Genomic DNA, 21,294 nt, shown 5'->3' with positions numbered 1-21,294 from the left:
AGTTTGATATTTGAAGTGTTCCAGCGCCATCGAAGTGTGCCTCTCTCTCTCTGAGCAGTAGAGCGAGGTTGCCATGGGCCCAGGGTCAGTCCGCCTAGCGACAGCGCCCCCAGGGAAGGCCCCTGTGTTGATGAAGACATGGCGGCTACAGAACACACACAACACACTCCGACGCCTCAGACGGACACAATGCATGGACTTTTACATTTCTGTTTGATCCATCCACCACCTCCACCCACCTCCTCTTACCATCCACCACCTCCACCCAGCTCCTCTTACCATCCACCACCTCCACCCAACTCCTCTTACCATCCACCACCTCCACCCACCTCCTCTTACCATCCACCCACCTCCTCTTACCATCCACCCACCTCCTCTTACCATCCACCACCTCCACCCACCTCCTCTTACCATCCACCCACCTCCTCTTACCATCCACCCACCTCCTCTTACCATCCACCCACCTCCTCTTACCATCCACCCAGCTCCTCTTACCATCCACCACCTCCACCCACCTCCTCTTACCATCCACCACCTCCACCCAGCTCCTCTTACCATCCACCACCTCCACCCACCTCCTCTTACCATCCACCACCTCCACCCACCTCCTCTTACCATCCACCCAGCTCCTCTTACCATCCACCACCTCCACCCAGCTCCTCTTACCATCCACCACCTCCACCCACCTCCTCTTACCATCCACCACCTCCACCCACCTCCTCTTACCATCCACCACCTCCACCCACCTCCTCTTACCATCCACCACCTCCACCCACCTCCTCTTACCATCCACCCACCTCCTCTTACCATCCACCACCTCCACCCACATCCTCTTACCATCCACCCACCTCCTCTTACCATCCACCCACCTCCTCTTACCATCCACCACCTCCACCCACCTCCTCTTACCATCCACCCACCTCCTCTTACCATCCACCACCTCCACCCACCTCCTATTACTATCCACCACCTCCACCCACCTCCTCTTACCATCCACCCAACTCCTCCCCCTCCCCTGCCCCTCCTCCTCCTCCTCCTCTTCCTCTCCTCCTCCTCCTCCTCCCCCTCCTCCTCTCCCCTCCCCCTCCTCCTCCTCCTCCTCTTCCTCCCCCTCCTCCTCCTCCTCTTCCTCTCCTCCTCCTCCTCCCCCCCTCCCCCTCCTCCCCCTCCTCCTCCTCCCTCCTCCTCCTCCCCCTCCTCCTCCTCCTCCCTCCTCCCTCTCCTCCTCCTCCCCATCCTCCCCCTCCTCCTCCTCCTCCTCCCCCTCCCCCTCCTCCTCCTCTCCCCTCCTCCTCTTCCTCCTCCTCCTCCCCCTCCTCCCTCCTCCCTCCTCCTCCTCCTCCTCCCCCTCCTCCTCCCTCCTCCTCCTCCTCTCCCCTCCTCCTCTTCCTCCTCCTCCCTCCTCCTCCTCCTCCTCCTCCCCCTCCTCCTCCTCCTCCCTCCTCCTCCTCCTCCTCCTCCCCCTCCTCCCTCCTCCCTCCTCCTCCTCCTCCTCCCCCTCCTCCTCCTCCCTCCTCCTCCTCCTCCCCCTCCTCCTCCATCTCTCCCCTCCTCCTCTTCCTCCTCCTCTTCCTCCTCCTCCCTCCTCCTCCTCCTCCTCCTCCTCTTCCTCCTCCTCCTCCCCCTCCTCCTCCCCCTCCTACCTCCTCCCTCCTCCTCCTCCCCCCTCCTCCCTCCTCCTCCTCCTCCTCCCCCTCCTCCTCCTCCTCTCCCCTCCTCCTCCCCCCCCTCCTCCTCCTCTCCCCTCCTCCTCCTCCTCCCTCCCCCTCCTCCTCCTCCTCCTCCTCCCCCTCCCTCCTCCTCCTCCTCCTCCTCCTCCTCTGTGATTGCTCCTGGTGGCCCATGGATTACAGCCTGTCTCTGCGTGGAGGCTGAAAGCAGCCTTAGTTAGATTGTGTCCTTCCTCAGAATGACGGGCAGATGTTAAAGGGATATTTATGTTTGTCTGACTCCAATGGGGAGGCTGGGAGAGGGGGGGCCCTTTGCCTTCCTCGTTGGGTGTTTTTATTTCTGGTTGCTGGTCAAACAGTGACTCATTCCTCTCTATAGTTCGGTGAGGGGTGGGGTTTGTCCACTGAGCCGTGGAGAAGCACTAGTAAGTGTCCATAGTGCTCCATTAACATTACCAACCGCTTGAGTTACTTTCCACAGTGAGAGGAGGACTTTGGAAGAGATTAGAACAAGTCGCTTACTTTAGTCACTTATGGTTAGGGTTAGTTGGTACAAATTGTGAAATTGGCATTGTGTTTTGTTTTTTTATTGTGTTGTGTAGTGTGTATCCACACACCCTTATAACGTGATGTTGACGGATGTTGAAAGGTCTTTGTTCCCAGAAGGTTCATTAAGATGGCATTTTACCAAAGTCTCTCTGCAGATAAAGCTCCCTGACTTCCACACAGCACAAAGAAACACAGCGGTGTTCGGTGTTGGTGTGCGACGTCACAACGCACACCACTAGGACCCAGCCCCACCCTAATGCCCAGAGGCAACAGACATTCACTGGCTCTAGTGGCTGCCACACCATGAGAGGAGGCTTTATGCATCCACGTTTCAACACGTTCACAAAAAAGTAAGTCTGGGGTTTGAAACTTTTATATATTTCCACATAATCTTCCTAGCCTCCACTCGTCGTCTTAGTGTCACGGGGAGGAGTGCAGTGAGAATACTCCTGGTACGACCTCTCTCCTGCCTCTTCTAGTTGGCCCCCCAGAGCCTTCCGTCTCCCCCGTGTGTTGTGCTGATCAGCTCCGTTAGTGTGCTGCTGGAGAAGGGCCCAGAGGTGTGTCCCCCCTCCCAGCCCCACTGTTTGTTTTTCCCAAGGCCGTGTTAGCGTTAATGATGTCATCCCTAATCGCGCCGCCGTGGCTACTAGCCTAGCCTACCTGGTTTGTGTCCTCAAAGGAACCGCTCTGCGTTTGACGAGAATCCCGTGAGACAGAAACACTTTATAGTTCCTAGTTTGTGTTGTCCCAATCTCAGCCCACCAACAGGCCAAGATAACAACCCCTACCTGCTCCGTGTAAAACCCACGTCCGCTAGGTGCAATAGTGTTAGCTGTACAGACTGTATGAATCAGTCTCAGATGTATTGGTGGGCCTGTTCTGGGTAACTTGTATTTTTCCAAGGTAGCTATTATCATTTGCGCAAATAGATTCCATTGGGAGTTTGACATCATTTAATATTGTTTTGAACAAAATACAAAATGAGAAGCAGCCACTATGTATAGGCTGGTCTGACAAACGGCCCAATAGGTTTTATTCATGACCGTTTTTCTTTCATCCACGTTCTATAAATAGCCCTGTTTTGTATCAACAGCCTTTCATACACAGCCGTCCGCTGCTGTTGTCGGCAGTTACGCCCACTTCCTGAACAAAGAGGACAGTCAGCCACCGGGCACCGGCCCAGGCCCAACAAAGACGTCCCCACCTGCCTTCAAACACACTTCAGCCCCTCAATGCCTTCCTCCTGCCAGGTGGAGAGCCAGGGGCTGAGAGAGCGCCACCACGGGGCCCGAGGGCCCCCGGCTGAGAGAGCGCCACCACGGGGCCCGAGGGCCCCCGGCTGAGAGAGCACCACCACGGGGCCCAGGCTGAGAGAACACCGCCACGGGGCCCAGGCTGAGAGAGCGCCACCACGGGGCCCGAGGGCCCCCGGCTGAGAGAACACCACCACGGGGCCAAGGCTGAGAGAACACCGCCACGGGGCCAAGGCTGAGAGAACACCACCACGGGGCCCGAGGGCCCCCGGCTGAGAGAACACCACCACGGGGCCCGAGGGCCCCCGGCTGAGAGAACATCACCACGGGGCCCGAGGGCCCCCGGCTGAGAGAGCACCACCACGGGGCCCGAGGGCCCCCGGCTGAGAGAGCACCACCACGGGGCCCAGGCTGAGAGAACACCACCACGGGGCCCGAGGGCCCCCGGCTGAGAGAGCACCACCACGGGGCCCAGGCTGAGAGAACACCACCACGGGGCCCGAGGGCCCCCGGCTGAGAGAACACCGCCACGGGGCCCAGGCTGAGAGAACACCGCCACGGGGTCCGAGGGCCCCCGGCTGAGAGAACACCACCACGGGCCCCAGGCTGAGAGAACACCACCACGGGGCCCGAGGGCCCCCGGCTGAGAGAACACCACCACGGGCCCCGAGGGCCCCCGGCAGAGAACACCACCACGGGGCCCGAGGGCCCCCGGCTGAGAGAACACCACCACGGGCCCCAGGCTGAGAGAACACCACCAAGGGCCCCAGGCTGAGAGAACACCACCGAGGGCCCCAGGCTAAGAGAACACCACCACGGGGCCTCCGTTCAGTGTCCGAAGTGAATTTATGATGAATGATAACAACTAAGGGCAGAGGAAGTATGTGATCTCCACCGCAATGTTATCAGAACATAGACCACCTACGATTGGCTTGGTCTGGGGAAGCTGGATTCATTTTCTTCAGCACAAGAGGCGTGATCAACGGGCCTAGTTCAACTGACTCTGTATGTGATTGGCTGCTTGCCATCGCTTCCCTGTCGTCATTTTGTTAAACCAGCCAATAGCGCGCCAAGGGGAAAAGCCAGCTCCCGCAAAAACGTATCGGAAGCAGAAAGAGATGTATTGCTCTTCTCCAGACCCTTGCGCAGGGCAAACTCAATTCGCCGGTAGAAAGGGCGGGGCTACCCAGGCTATAGACCACCTGTAGTAACCTGATGCTGTTCACTAGGTCCTTACCTGGGAGGATCAGCTGGTGGCTGTATGCCATTAATGGGGATTTCTATTTTGGGCTCGAAAATCGAGTAAGCCCTGAGATGCCTGGAGAACACACTTTTGATGAAGTAGCGACGTTGTTGAGGATCACTTTAATCCACAGCCGAGTGCAGCCGGTGAGACAGCCAAATGGATGTGCGTAGCTCAACGTTGCAAGCTAGCCCTTTCAGAAAGGCTATGTGACGTTGTAAACAGGATTAATGATAAGCCTGTGCAGAGAAGGCTTCTAGCTGAAACGAATTTTCCATTTGGGAAGGCACTGAAACTTGCATTAGTCATAGAATCAGCATACAACAACACAAAAGATTTGCAAGGCAAAGCTTCAGGAAACCAGGGGCATCGCACACGACGACGGAGGACCAAGAAGCATGCTGCTGAAGAGGCTAGAGCCTGCTACAGATGTCCAAGCAGACATGCACCCTCTTGCTAGCAATTGAGCCATAGAGCAATAGAGCCATACAGCAATAGAGACATAGAGCAATAGAAAGGCTATTCTCGTGGGAAAATAGGCCCAGTTTGGTGGGCTTGTAGAAAAAAGAGTAAACAAAGTGAAAATAAACAGTTTAGTAAAGATCCGAAAAGTACCAAAATAAGACACAGAGCTGAGCTTCAGGCTACTGCATTTGTCACGTCAGAACTGAGTTGGATGAAGCAGAGATGTGGCAGGCCTTCTCAATGTACAATATGCAAGATGAAGTGCAGTACCTGGGCCACAAGGCAGCCGCACTGGTGCTGTGCGCTCACACAAGAGGCCCGATGTAAAGGAGAAGCCTCTAGGGTTTAGGTCGCAAACTCTTACCTTGTCTAAAAAGAGGCATTCTCAATGAGATAAAGAGGGCTTGGCTGAAGTTCAAATACAGATTCATAAATACTTGTATTGGCACAAGTTCACCCGCACCACTGATCATAAGCCTCTAATCACACCGTTTCATGAGACAAAGCCCGTGCGCCACATGGGTTCCCCCAGAGTTCAGAAATGTTCTGCTCAGAGTGTATGAGCATCAGATAAGCTACGATCCGGGCCAGGATGACGGTAGCGCTGATGTGCTCAGCTGACCCCGTGTTCCCCCGGCGCCAAAGGATGAGCCACAGAAGCGGCGATGCGCTACTGAACAAGTCACAAGTCAGGAAGAAGACCTCACGCTGTCTCAGGTGCACTGCTACATTGGTAATGGATGGCCAGAGATAACAGTCATGCCACAGTTCATACCAGAGGGCACAAGACGGCTGCTCCAAGGGAAGCTCGAGCCGAGACTCCTCCAGAGGGATGAGCGGCCCTCCTGAAGTCACCTCATCAATCACAGTTGGCGTATCACGCATTACAGCCCGGCGAGATCTTACCTGTGGTGGCAGCCGCCGGACCAGGACAGAGACAAAGGTATGCCAACAAAATAGGAAGGCCCTGCTTCACCTGTGGGATTGGCCAGGGCAGCCAAGGGCCCCCATCCACATTGGTTATGCAGGGCCAATCCTGGGAAGAAGGTACCTGGTGGTGATCGATACACACTCCTTGTGGCTGGAGGTTTTCCCCACCAATGACGCCACAAGTCACGTATGGTCATAAGGTTGCGTCAATGCTATGCAGCCCATGGCCCTCCTCAGACGGAGGTCTCTGAAGGTGGCAGCTGGTTCACAAGCTCAGAAATCAAACAGTGTATGACACAGAACGCAACCTATCTGTCCCATCGCATCCATTCTCCAATGGACTGGCAGAAAGCACACTGCATTCCTTCAAGAAGGGGATGAAGAAAATGAGAGCAGACAACATTAAAACACGCGTTTCCAGATTCTTATTTAGCTACCGTGTTACTCCTCAAGTAACAACCAGGTTATCACCCTCAGAAATGCTGATGCATTGTAGGGCTGTACCACGGCACTTCAAGAACTAACTCAGATAGAAGTGAGATCATCGCTCCACGAAAGGTTAAGGATGCGCCTCGATCCCACGGGAGGCAGGCAGTCTGCCTTCCAAGGCAGCAGAGAGAAAATGAATTGCGTTCTGTGAAAGAAGAAAAGTAAAATGTGCAACAGTGGGTGAGAGTATTAACCTGTTAATGTTTATTAAGTCCTTACCTGGAAGGTCCACTAGGTGGCAGTATAGCAATAACGTTGCTTTTGGGGCTATTGCGTAGCTAATGAAGAGGCAACAACTCGCATATGTGCTGGAGATTATCCCCCGTCTGACGGGGAGTAATCCCAGAATATAGTTCTCAGAATATATAAGCAGAAAGAGACCAGTGTCTTTATTTTGTGTAGTCACTATACTACACCTCACAACTATTTCATCACATGGGTGGGAAAGGCATCGAGAAGCAGAGAGCCTTTTAACAGAGCAGTCCATGTCTCTAACCGGCAGCACGGCCAACCCCATGGTGCCAAACAGGTTGCACAAACCCCTCAAGGCATGTTTGCTCTGCGCGCGTGATTAGACACGCCCCCCCCCCCCCCCCCCCCCCCCCAACTCTGTAAATGTCTTCAGGTTGTTGACAACACAAAAGCAAGTTCTCAAACACTATATGCATGACGTGTCTGCTAACAGTCTGCCGTATTCACTCCTGACCCTGCAGTCTGTTGACAATTACGAGTGGTATCTGCGATCAGTGAATCGTTTTAGGGAAATACAATTTCCGACAATGGATGGGATGTCTTCCACCGAGCTACAAGGTTATTGGTACAGTGAGGGGCCTACAGATATGGCCCTCTGAACTCTGTTATAGGCCATTTTATAAACACTAAGCATTCAGGTGAGAGCCCCACTTCACGGTGATGGCGGTATAAATCCTACTTTTATCATTACAGTTTAAAACTGAAGCCAGGGAGGAAATTATGCGATAAGGTAGATGGATGGATTTTTCTTTTAGAGCAGTGTGTATGTGTGTGTGTGTGTGTGTGTGTGTGTGTGTGTGTGTGTGTGTGTGTGTGTGTGTGTGTGTGTGTGTGTGTGTGTGGCAGAGGAGGGGCAACTTATGATCAAATAAAACTAAATGCCAAATGTTTGTTTAAAGACCTTTATGGGAATGGTTTAAGGGCATGACATTTTTGATTTCCTTCATTGTTTATTCATTGAATTATACAATGCAGAATATGTTGAAGCGTCACCTCAACACAAACATTTAAAAAAAATATGAGCAATCACATATATATTGAAGGCCAATACAAAAGGAATCCTTAAAAAAGACACGTTTAAATGTTAAGAAATGAAACCTTTACACAGGATCACTTTGGCGACGCCGTTTAATGTTGAAAAGTTTTGCCTGAACCGGCCTGGCTTTCCTTTAAAAATAGAAAATAATGGATAGAAAAACCTTTTAGAAATGTTGTTTTGGTATGAGTCACTTTTAAGTTACATTTGTTTAAAGGGGACATATTATGCCACCAGGAGTGTGATTAGCCTTACAAGCCCCATATGACATCACTAGTGGGCGTGTCAACCTAGATCTGTGTTGGATAGATGAGCAACGTTTACTTCAGTCCACTGAGTAGGCTGGTAGACTGACCTATCCAGCACAGATCTAGGTGGACACACCCACTAGTGATGTCATATGGGCCAGATTTTCGAAACGGCTTGCAAGCTAATCACACCACACCTGGTGGTTTAATATGTCTGCTTTAAACTTAAGCAAGGAATGACAATCATTCTTCAAAATAGCTGAATCTCTGGAGCTAAGCAGGTGGGCTTGGTTAGTACTGGGATGGGAGACCAACCGGGAACACTGAGCTGCTGCTGGAAGTGGTGTCGGGTATTGGCCAGTAGGTGGCACTCTTCCCTCTGGCCTTAACATCAATCCCCATGCCCCAGTGCAGTGACGGGGACAGTGTGCTGTGGAAGGCGCCGTCCTTCAGAGGAGACGTTAAACCGAGGTCCTGACTCACTGATGTCATTAAAGATCCCAGGGAACTTATCGTAAAGAGGAGGGGTTTCCCCGGTGTCCTGGCCCAACCAGGCTCATTCAATCTGGCCCCTAATCTTCCTCCTGTATAATTGGCCGACTCATTAATTCCCTCCCTCTCCACCTCCAGCTGGTGTGTGGTGAGCGTTCTGGCGCAGATTGGCTGCCGTGCATCACCCCAGTGGGTGCTACACACTGGTGGTGGTGAGTGAGGTTCCCCCCCCCCCTTCACTGTAAGCGCTTTGAGTTTCCAGAAAAAAAAGCGCTATATAAATTCAATGAATTATTATTTATTATTAAAATTATATTTGGCTTGATAAAATTATTCCTAGTGAGACAAGACCTTGGGGATGTTCTCGGGAGAATATTTGGCGCACACTCACACACGCGCACACACACACATACACACACACACACACACACACACACACACACACACACACACACACACACACACACACACACACACACACACACACACACACACACACACTAAGATGCAATAAACCGAGGTATAAACACCTCACTGAACACGCAGCATGGGTCGAATGGTTGGAAGTGAATTGATGTTAAGCTGGTTTTTAGCTTGTTACCGGTTGGTTTTATCAGACTGAATGTCGTAGAGCGAGAGCCCCGTGCCAAACAACCACCTCATGCCAACCATGAGGCCAGGGCACTGGCCTGGCGTCTACTGTCATGAGGTCCGGACAACGCTTGCTGTTTTCAGGGGAGGGAGGGGGGATGTATAATGGCGTTGGTTGCCTGCTGACCTTTCAGACCTGCTTGTGATTGGATCAGGTGGAGGGTTAGGTTTCACAAGCAGGATTTTCCACAACAGAAAGAGGTCGGTGTCATCATTCATCAAGCCTGGTTTCCCACTGCGTGGCCGTTCTTGCCGTATACACAGCTCTTATCTTTGGTTCTGTAATACTAATGACTTGCGTCGAGGGAGTGACAGTTTGAGTTCTGAGACCTTTTCTTTCCGTCGACTCCGACCGTGGCACTTTAAAATCCATTTGTGTGACCGCGGTATCAAGTGTGCCGGCGAAAGGTTTCATGCTGTAAGATTAAGCCCATTTTCATATTCCCGTTCTAATGAAGCCTCCTCATCGTCCTCTTCTTCACCCTGACCCCTGAGCAAGCGACTGCTTTTTATTCCCCTGGCAACCCCTGGGAGCTGCCAGCCTCTGACCGATGACTACGCCTTCGCCGACACAAATCAGCAACGATGTAAACGCGCGCACGCTCTCGTGCACCGAGTGTACCGAGGGCTGTTGTGGACAGAGGGGGGGGGGGGCTCTTCCTCTCTTCCCTTGTAGCTACAATCTTCATCCTCCTCCTCCTCGTTGTGGTCCACTGAGCAGGCACCCTCAGAGGAGGGTCTTCTGTCCTTCCCCCTCTCGGCAGATCATCCTACATGTTGGTTTGGTCTCTGCTTTGGTTCCGCCGTTCCTCTCCCTCTCGTCTTCGGTCCGCTGAAGCCCCGCCTTCTCTGCCCTGGGGTGAAAGGTCATAGGTCAAGGCCGAGGTCCTCACAGGGGAAGTTGACAGAATAAATAGCACTATTTAGCATTGAGCTACAGCTATGTCTCTTTTTGCACTGAGACTCTAGCTTGAGTTTTAATGCAGTGTTTGAGGAGGAAAGAGCAGCAGCAGAGCGAGGACGACTCACCTGGGGGGGAAGGGTCACTTGGTCGGCTCCTAGGGACAGAGAGGAACACCTCCTGGTCAGAGAGCACGCCACCAAAGCCACAACAACACCCATCATACTGCTGGTCCACCAGAGCTACCACAACAACACCCATCATACTGCTGGTCAACCAGAGATACCACAACAACACCCATCATACTGCTGGTCAACCAGAGATACCACAACAACACCCATCATACTGCTGGTCAACCAGAGATACAACAACACCCATCATACTGCTGGTCAACCAGAGATACACAACAACACCCATCATACTGCTGGTCAACCAGAGATACACAACAACACCCATCATACTGCTGGTCAACCAGAGATACCACAACAACACCCATCATACTGCTGGTCAACCAGAGATACCACAACAACACCCATCATACTGCTGGTCAACCAGAGATACCACAACAACACCCATCATACTGCTGGTCAACCAGAGATACACAACAACACCCATCATACTGCTGGTCAACCAGAGATACCACACCAACACCCATCATACTGCTGGTCAACCAGAGATACCACAACAACACCCATCATACTGCTGGTCAACCAGAGATACCACAACAACACCCATCATACTGCTGGTCAACCAGAGATACCACAACAACACCCATCATACTGCTGGTCAACCAGAGATACACAACAACACCCATCATACTGCTGGTCAACCAGAGATACCACAACAACACCCATCATACTGCTGGTCAACCAGAGATACCACAAAAACACCCATCATACTGCTGGTCAACCAGAGATACACAACAACACCCATCATACTGCTGGTCAACCAGAGATACCACAACAACACCCATCATACTGCTGGTCAACCAGAGATACCACACCAACACCCATCATACTGCTGGTCAACCAGAGATACACAACAACACCAATCATACTGCTGGTCAACCAGAGATACCACACCAACACCCATCATACTGCTGGTCAACACCCATCATACTGCTGGTCAACCATAGATACACAACAACACCCATCATACTGCTGGTCAACCAGAAATACCACAACAACACCCATCATACTGCTGGTCAACCAGAGATACCACAACAACACCCATCATACTGCTGGTCAACCATAGATACACAACAACACCCATCATACTGCTGGTCAACCAGAGATACCACAACAACACCCATCATACTGCTGGTCAACCAGAGATACCACAACAACACCCATCCTACTGCTGGTCAACCAGAGATACACAACAACACCCATCATACTGCTGGTCAACCAGAGATACCACACCAACATCCATCATACTGCTGGTCAACCAGAGATACCACAACAACACCCATCATACTGCTGGTCAACCAGAGCTACCACAGCCACAACACTCATCATGCTGCTGGTCCCATCATGCTGATGTGCAGATGGAAAGGTCGAGGAATGGAGCATCAGAATGATCTGGAATCTGCACTTTTTGTTTTTGGCCGTTTACAATTAAACAATTAATTTCTATTCTGACGATGATTCCCCCATTAGAACGCAGGATCTGAACAGGGTTCAGATCCTTTAATAGAGCCCATATTATCTTATGAGTGAACCTTAAGTGGCCAGTTAACAATGGTCGCTTATCGGTCATCTCTTCTGTTGGAATTAGCATCCCTTCACTCCTTCAACAACTTCGGAATCTGATGGATAATATTTCCTTCCAATAGGACATCAAGACCTGCAGGGAACTTGTGTCTATTGAGATATTATACTTTGAGAGCAAGGTAATCTTAATCTGTCAGTTTTTAAATTCAACTCTAAAATTCAAATGTGGCAAATCGAGTTGTGCCATTAAAAAAAAGAAAACGATTTCAAATACGTATTTTTCACTTCAATACAGATGCAAAAATTGCAAAAAGTTGCAGATAATGGAAACACCAAATATATCGTAGCAGGTATTCCAGGGACAGGCCTAAAATCCAACCCTTCAGAGCAGTTTCTGTCCGTCATGAGATCCGGAGGACTAGACGCTTCCTGTGCTCAGCGGCAGGGAGGGCACCCTCTGGTGGCCAGCATTCCAACTGAATACAGCCTCCATTGCTTTGGCCTTGGGATTCCCCTCTACCTCTGTTCACATTTTCAGATCCAAATTTTTGACTACTGGAAAAAATGGAATATCTGCAACTAGGATTCCTTTATCGGGATAAGTGAACATTGAAGAAGTGGCACAGTTTTTGCAATGGTACAACCTGGAATGCCATGTTCATTTCAAAGAGGTGAATTAAAAACTGCTAAATTCAGATTTCTTCTTTTCAAAGTATAATATTTCCACTTCATGAATTCAAAGGTGTTCCATAAACGGAATTCAACACATGCGTGTCTAAGCAGCTCCAAAACAAAGACACACTAGCGCACACACACGCCTGACCTGCTGGGATTCCGACGTGGCCCTGCTCTTAGGCTCCGCCTCGTTGGGGGAGGTCTGAGCGCTGCCATTGGCCTCTGAGATCAGCAGGGTCCGCCTCTCTCTGGGCTGCTTCTCCGACTTGGTCACACGGAACCTGAGGACAAGAGACGGAGCGTCTTAACGCCGCTGCTCCGACCGGCACCGGAGTCCATGTCTCCGACCGCAGGCTGTGTATGAATCTCTCTTAGAGAACAGGGATCCATATCAAAGGTTGCATAGCCTCATATCCCACGGAGGATATGCCATTAGGGAGAGTTCCCGTTTCAGACATAAAGTGGAGCTAAAATTTTTAATTTAAAGCCAAGGGACATTCAAGAGTGTAAAAAATAATAAATACTTTAAATAAATCAGCAAATTGTTAAGATTTAAGTCCCTTTACCTTTGGGTCCACACACACACAATTAATGCAATTCCTCAACGCTCAGCCTCACAATGTGCAAATTAGCACATGCACATTTCAGACACACACACACATAATATGAAACATTTCCGCATTAAAATGACTCTCTCTCTCTCTCACCTGTATTATACACGGTCTATGACAAGTCAGTTTAACTTGTATTAAACACGGTCTATGATAAGTCAGTTTAACCTGTATTAAACACGGTCTATGATAAGTCAGTTTAACCTGTATTATACACGGTCTATAATAAGTCAGTTTAACCTGTATTATACACGGTCTATGACAAGTCAGTTTAACCTGTATTATATACAGTCTATGTTAAGTCAGTTTAACCTGTATTATAGACAGTCTATGATAAGTCAGTTTAACCTGTATAATATACGGTCTATGTTAAGTCAGTTTAACCTGTATTATATGCATTCTATGTTAAGTCGGTTTAACCTGTATTATATACGGTCTATGTTAAGTCAGTTTAACCTGCATTATACACAGTCTATGTTAAGTCAGTTTAACCTGTATTATAGACAGCCTTTGTTGAGTCAGTTCAACCTGTATTATATACGGTCTATGTTAAGTCAGTTTAACCTGTATTATATACGGTCTATGTTAAGTCAGTTTAACCTGTATTATACACGGTCTATGTTAAGTCAGTTTAACCTGTATTATAGACAGCCTATGTTGAGGCAGTTCAACCTGTATTATATACGGTCTATGTTAAGTCAGTTTAACCTGTATTATACACGGTCTACAGTATGTGTGTTAGATTCACACCGGAGTTCCATTGCCCACATTTCTTTACCTGCTTTACTGTTTACAGCTGGCGAGAGAGCTTTTAAACAGCCATTTTAATCGATTGGGAACCATTTGAATCGTTAGACATCTCTACTAAGAAAAAATCACGCCAATACATGCAGCCAATGGGAGGGCCGGGGTCAGACAGAATACACACGCACACACACACACACACACACACACACACACACACACAATACTGCCTTGTAGTAACTGCTCACTGAGGTAAATCCTTTGACTTGAACTGGGTGTTCTGGGTTCTAGTCAGAGTAGCTTCAGTAGGTCACAGTGATGGTATGGTGGTCATCGAGGGGGAATCCTCTCTCAATTATCACAGTTCATTCATCAGGGTTTCTTTTTTAGAAAGCGTCTAGAAACTCAGTGGATTGGATTTCTTGTCTCATACCCACATAAGTAACCTCATTCTTACAGACAATAATTCCCTTTGGATTCAAAAACCAAACCTGACACACAAACACACAACAAACAACAAACAACAAGTGCCCATACAGAGAAGTACACAATGTGCAACGCTCAAATGCCAAAACATAAAATGCACACATACAGATAATACATATACACCCACACACACCACAGAAGGAACAACACACAAACTGAATCTCACACACAGCCAAACATACAAAAAAACACACAGTCAAACGTAATGAAACATACACAAACTGGAACACACTAAAACAAAGTGAGGCACAAAGTGATATAAACAGATGAAGCACACAAGGTGAAACCTACTGAAACACACATACACACACACACACAAACAATGTGCAACCTACTGAAACACACACACACAAGGTGAAACCTACTGAAACACACACATAAGCACACACAGACACACAAGCTGAAACCTACTGAAACACACACACACACACACACACAAACAGACACACTCACAAGGTGAAACCTACTGAAACACACACAATGTGAAACCTACTGAAACACACACAAGGTGAAACCTACTGAAACACACACACACACAATGTGAAACCTACTGAAACACACACAATGTGAAACCTACTGAAACACACACACACACACAAGCACACACACACACAAGCTGAAACCTACTGAAACACACACACACTAGGTGAAACCTACTGAAACACACACACACACAAGGTGAAACCTACTGAAACACACACAATGTGAAACCTACTGAAACACACACACACACACAGTGAAACCTACTGAAACACACACACACACACAAACAGACACACACACAGTGAAACCTACTGAAACACACACACACACACACAGTGTGACGCCACGCCGTGCTCCACACACACACTGACCTGCCGACGGCCAGCACGGTGACCTCTCCCTGGTGGGAGCGCCGGTTCTCCGAGCGGCGGGGGGTCAGGGGCCGCCGCATCAGGGGCCACTTCTTCTGGCTGCAGCGGCTGCAGGTGTTCTTGGGGCCCCCGGGGCCCCCGATGGTGTGCAGGTGGCTGCACGTGTGCTTGGACGTCGCCACGGCGCCGCGGGGGACCCGGGGCGGGCCCGGCGAGACGGGGGTCAGGGGAGGAGTGGACGGGGTGGGGGAGGTGGGCGTCAGCGGGGGGCTGAGGGGCGGGTACAGAGGCAGTGAGTAACAGGGTGGTCAGGTAAACTACACTACACTTAAACTACACTACACGTCAACTACACTACACTTAAACTACAGTACACGTCAACTACACTACACTTAAACTAAGGTACACGTCAACTACACTACACGTCAACTACACTACACGTCAACTACACTACACTTAAACTACAATACACGTAAACTACACTACACGTCAACTACAATACACGTAAACTACACTACACTTAAACTACAATACACGTAAACTACAGTACACGTCAACTACACTACACTTAAACTACACTACACGTCAACTACACTACACTTAAACTATAGTACACGTCAACTACACTACACGTCAACTACACTACACGTCAACTACAATACACGTCAACTACAATACACGTCAACTACAATACACGTCAACTACAATACACGTCAACTACAATACACGTCAACTACACTACACTTAAACTACAATACACGTCAACTACAATACACGTCAACTACACTACACGTCAACTACAATACACGTCAACTACAATACACGTAAACTACACTACACTTAAACTACAATACACGTAAACTACAATACACGTCAACTACAATACACGTAAACTACAATACACGTAAACTACAATGCACGTCAACTACACTACACGTAAACTACAATACGCGTAAACTACACTACACGTAAACTACACTACACGTCAACTACAATACACGTCAACTACACTACACTTAAACTACAGTACACGTCAACTACACTACACTTAAACTACAATACACGTCAACTACACTACACTTAAACTACAATACACGTAAACTACAATACACGTCAACTACAATACACGTCAACTACAATACACTTAAACTACAATACATGTCAACTACAATACACGTCAACTAAACTACACGTCAACTACACCACACGTTAACTATACTACACATTAACTACACTGTACGTTAACTACACTACACGTTAACTATACTACACCTTAACTATACTACACCTTAACTATACTACACGTTAACTACACTGCACGTTAACTATACTACACCTTAACTATACTACACGTTAACTACACTACACATTAACTATACTACACCTTAACTATACTACACCTTAACTATACTACACCTTAACTATACTACACGTTAACTACACTACACGTTAACTATACTACACCTTTACTATACTACACATTAACTATACTACACCTTAACTATACTACACCTTAACTATACTACACGTTAACTACACTACACGTTAACTATACTACACCTAAACTACACTACACCTTAACTATACCACACCTTAACTTTACTGCACCTTAACCCTCCTCTTAAAGCCAGTGAAGACAGACGCCAGTGAGGAAGCTTATGCCCCCTCCTTTAACCTCATCCTGCTCTGCTTTTCACATGAGTAATGATGATTTTTTTTCCCTAAGCCATATGGACAATGATGCATAATTCCCCCCTCTTCAAAAGCTTTTTATTTTATTTTATTTAATCCCCACCCCCCCTTTTTTTTTTCTTCAATATTCTTACTTTTCTATTATTATTAAATTTTGAACAGCTGGGAGTTGCAGTCGCAATCCACAGTTCACTGATTTTTGTTCCACATTTGCGCATGTGACAAATAAATTCTTGAATCTTGAATCTTCAATGAGTAGGATGGTGTTCAGGCCCCTGAATGTAATTATATTGCAGACAGTTGAAAACAATTCAAAACAATAATCATGTATAAATCTAAAAGTCATAACAATCTACTATATTAGATTAGTCATATCCATTAAAGGGATACATCACCCATTCAGAACCGCGTTCTATCATTATAAAATCGCATTTTATAATGATAGTGATAATGATAATCTATTGCAATATAAAAAAATATTAAAAATTCCCTCAGTCTAACCCAGTCTTCCCTTGGCCCAGCTTTCCTGATCTAATTTTCTCCCGAGATGACGTCAAATGACGCGTTTGACGTCATCTCAGGAGAACTTTGCTTGCCTGCTAGAAGGGCTGAGGACTACAAACCACTGGTTCCGCAAATTTGTGAGCCCACCAATAAGGAATGAGGGGGGGCGGGAGCTCGCGTACGAGATGTAAACACAATGTCCGCCATGTTTCTTCACCGCTTAGCTAAAGAACATATTTGCGATGTAAAACAGCCAAAGCGGATTTTGAAAATCTATTGTTGGATTCGGACATTCAGGGCTATTAGTGCGAGCCAGAATACAGCCAGGAAGAATTGACACAAATAGAGGAGGAGGCTGCAGCTGAACAAGCCTTGCCTGTTGCCGAGGAGGAGGAGCCGGAGCGCCGGTTTGCTCTGTTCGCCTATAGACACTAACACAGAGTCCCTGTGCTGCAGTGAATTTCAGCGATGCCAGTTTCTTCTAGAATAAATGGCTGAATCTGGCGAGGACGGGGCCGTCCTCGCCAGTACCATCATCTTAACCTCTCACCCAGGCTTCATGTCTCATCTGAACAGTTTGGTATTGGATACATGTATATTTCCGGACCCAGAAATTGAACTGGAAACGCCAGCCGGGAGAAACAGACGTCTGAGCATAGAGTAAGTGTTTTTTTACTAACACATTGGCTACAATAGTTTTGAGTCCCGGGGAACGTGACAATGTAGTTATCCAAAAGTAGCCGATCTTATTGGCAAAGCATAGGCTACGTTACGTTAGCTTGAAGTCTGTGTAATGCTGTACAGGCTACTCAAGGCATAATTTATCTTGCTTTGCTAATGTTGTTCTGTTTCGTTCTTAGACAGTATCAGCTTCTTGTGTTGTCCAGGCCATCAGAGCTAATTACCCAGCACAAGATGGGCAGTACCGTGGCTACCAGGAGACAGTAGATGCTCAAGGTGAGCTGTGACTATTTTGACTCTAGCAAACGCACCCTACACATATTATTTTTTGTAACTTCAAATTCATGTTGGTTGTTGTGATTTGTTTGCTAACCCAAGTGCTGTTATACTAAAGTAGGCCTACTGTACAAGATAAACACTTATTTTTCAACTGGGGAAAAAGGATTGATATGCTGAGGTACTGTAATTAGCATGTTTTTATGCTGTACAGTAATATACAAATGATGCATTTGAAAAAACGAGGGCAGAAGTCAACGTAACACGGGGATATGTTTACACAAAGTTTGCTCGCGCTACCACTCGCGCTAGGACCATGGGTCCTTCTCCCTCCCACAGGCGGGCGGTGCAGCGAGCGCAATGCACTGTGGGAGTTGGAGGATTTCTTACTTTTGAGTCAGAGAGACACTTTCTGTCTTTTCTCAGGCTAGGATGAACCGATTTTAAAAAAAAAATTGCACATCTATAATTCATACAATTATTTACTTCATATAACCTTCATATCTCCACCGGTGAAGTATCCCTTTAGTTGACTACATTGATTTGTTAAAAGAAAATCCTTCACGACCTTCGCGGCCAGAAAAACGCCCTTCCCCCTCATGTCAAAGTAACGAATTGCAAGAGCTGCCAAGCACGGAGAGCATGACATCATCGGGAGCCAACTGACATTTAGCAAAGTGGCCCCTGGCTGCGGGGCCCCTCAATCAGCCCTTTGGCCATCCACTATGCATCAGGAGACAGAGAGGCCATCTGATTGCCCCTCCAGATCTGCTGACCTTTGCACCCCAATAACTGGTCGCTTGGAAGCTAATGCGATTTAAAAGAAGGTATTTGGCGCCACCTGGTGGTCGGATCAGTGTATGGAACCCATAATTGCCACTGCCAATAAATTAGGTATGTTTTGGTAAATCGGGTAAAATAAGCCAACCCAGACCAGGCACAACATAATACAAAAAAAAGAGGAAGGTGCTTGGGCTTCAATTGAAATGTTAAATATACATTTAATGATCAACAGTAGGAGAGAGAGACAGAGTACTCACCCATCAGAGTCAATGCTGTTATGCATGACCATGGCTTTGAGGGCGTCCGAGTTTGCTGGAGAGTGAGAGAGGGAGAGGGAAGGAGAAACAGAGTTAAAAGGGAGGGACACACACACACACACACACACACACACACACACACACACACACAGCCTAACCCTACGCAGAGAGAGAGAGGCCAGGTCTAGCCTGATGGGAACAGACCTGACGACAGACTGCAGCAGTACAATCAAACCTCCTACAGGGTTTCCTGGCCCGCACTGGGTTTAATCAAGGAGCAGCCAGCAAACACTTTTTGTGGACATACCTGACACTCAATGCCATACCAACCCCCCACCACCTGGTACCACCCTCATCAGGGATTTGAATCAGTCATGAATAGCATTCAGTTCCCATTGTCATCAACATGGGATGATTTCGCAACAGGATCCTCCAGTTGAAGTTATATTGTTGGAACTCGCCTGGATTACTACAAATTCACAAGATCAGTGAAGGGTAGACCTTGAACCTCTGAAAGGTAGCCGTTCAGCCCGAAGGTCATTGCATAATAACAGATTCAACCAATATCTTGTCGATTTTCAGTAAGATGGCCTAGAGCTTTATCTCGCCAAGGGCTACCTTCACCGGCTGAAACGTACCAGTCGACACGGTAACAGACTAAATAAACCCATTGTACAATTCTGTCCGTCAGTCCTTACCATCGTTCCATACAGTATGTGAGCAGACAGGCTAAGGGCAGGAGAATACAGCAGGATGTCTTGCTGGGCCCCATAGCCCTTGGCCCCCCAGCGGGGAAAAGGCTCAGGGCCGCAATACAGGTACTTCATTTTGGGTACTCTCGAGAGTACTAAGTACTTAAATTATACCATCGCCATGGCCATTCACGTACATGAAAACTCACTGTAGCGATATATTAATGTATCATATTGGACGAATTACATATGTATGTATAACCCCCCACTTCCTCATTACCCAGGAAGTGGTCATGAGTCATCATCATGTCGCCAATGACGACCGTCTGTAATGTCTGGATCCCTGCTGATGACGAGCAACAAGGTCCTCAAACACCAATTCAATCCCACACCTCTGATTGGACCGTCTCTGTGTCCCTCTGCACACACACACACACACGCACACACACACACACACGCAGGGTATGTGGCAATGTGCCGACGAGAGCAGAACATGGGGGGCCGTCACGGTCAGGGCCTCTGGGGGGGGCTAGAGAGAGCGTGAGAGAGACGAGCCACTGACCGGCCAGTGGCTCGACATCCCAGACCTACAGACCGCCAGGGGTCCGTTCTAAACTGCTTTTCTTCCAGAAAAGGGTTAGGTGTTTTCAGATTAGCAAACCAAGGCAACGTGGACGTACGGACAGACGGTCTGAGGAGGTGGTTCTCGGCGATCAGTAATGGACGCTGGACTGAGGGAGATGCGTGCCCAATGGGGACGAAGGGGGGTGTCTTTAACTCCTTGACCAGGGCTTCTCTTTGCATTCCCCTAACCTCCACAGGCCTGTGTCTTATCCTTACTGTTACATTTATATTTGTCTTTAAGAAGGTTGTCTCATATCTGGCTGTAGGTGAGTCTTGAAACTAAGAACTCTAGTGCTTAGCATTACAATTGGTTATTAATAACTTTAACCCTATTGCCGCTGTGTTGGTTTTGGCTGCTGTCGTTGTTTTTAGTAAGAGGTCGTTGAGGCTTGTTTCAGTCACAAGGTGACAACAATAGGCTTGATTGGTGGGCGGAGCTACGGCTGCCTGAGCTACCTTGTGCATTTAAAGGCTAGCTATTATTAGCGTCAGGACCCTGCAAACGAAGACCTGGGAAACAA

General features: G+C 48.3%; 1 protein-coding gene across 1 annotated transcript in view; it reads right to left on the bottom strand.

Moving 5' to 3' along the window:
- Window positions 1-7,774: 7,774 nt before the first annotated feature.
- The window catches only part of rell1 (RELT like 1), a 30,015-nt gene continuing 16,495 nt past the window's right edge, over window positions 7,775-21,294 (bottom strand). The window contains exons 4-8 of the mRNA XM_079758001.1: window positions 19,458-19,512; window positions 15,265-15,534; window positions 12,718-12,850; window positions 10,311-10,339; window positions 7,775-10,135 (exon numbers count right to left, since the gene is read on the bottom strand). Coding sequence (XP_079614127.1) covers window positions 10,325-10,339; window positions 12,718-12,850; window positions 15,265-15,534; window positions 19,458-19,512 — 473 coding nt within the window. The 3' untranslated portion in view covers window positions 7,775-10,135; window positions 10,311-10,324. The remainder of the gene's footprint in view (window positions 10,136-10,310; window positions 10,340-12,717; window positions 12,851-15,264; window positions 15,535-19,457; window positions 19,513-21,294) is intronic.

Source organism: Pollachius pollachius, assembly GCF_949987615.1.
Source record: "Pollachius pollachius genome assembly, chromosome: 20".
Classification (NCBI taxonomy): Eukaryota; Metazoa; Chordata; class Actinopteri; order Gadiformes; family Gadidae; genus Pollachius; species Pollachius pollachius.
This window is presented reverse-complemented; position numbering and strand designations above follow the sequence as displayed.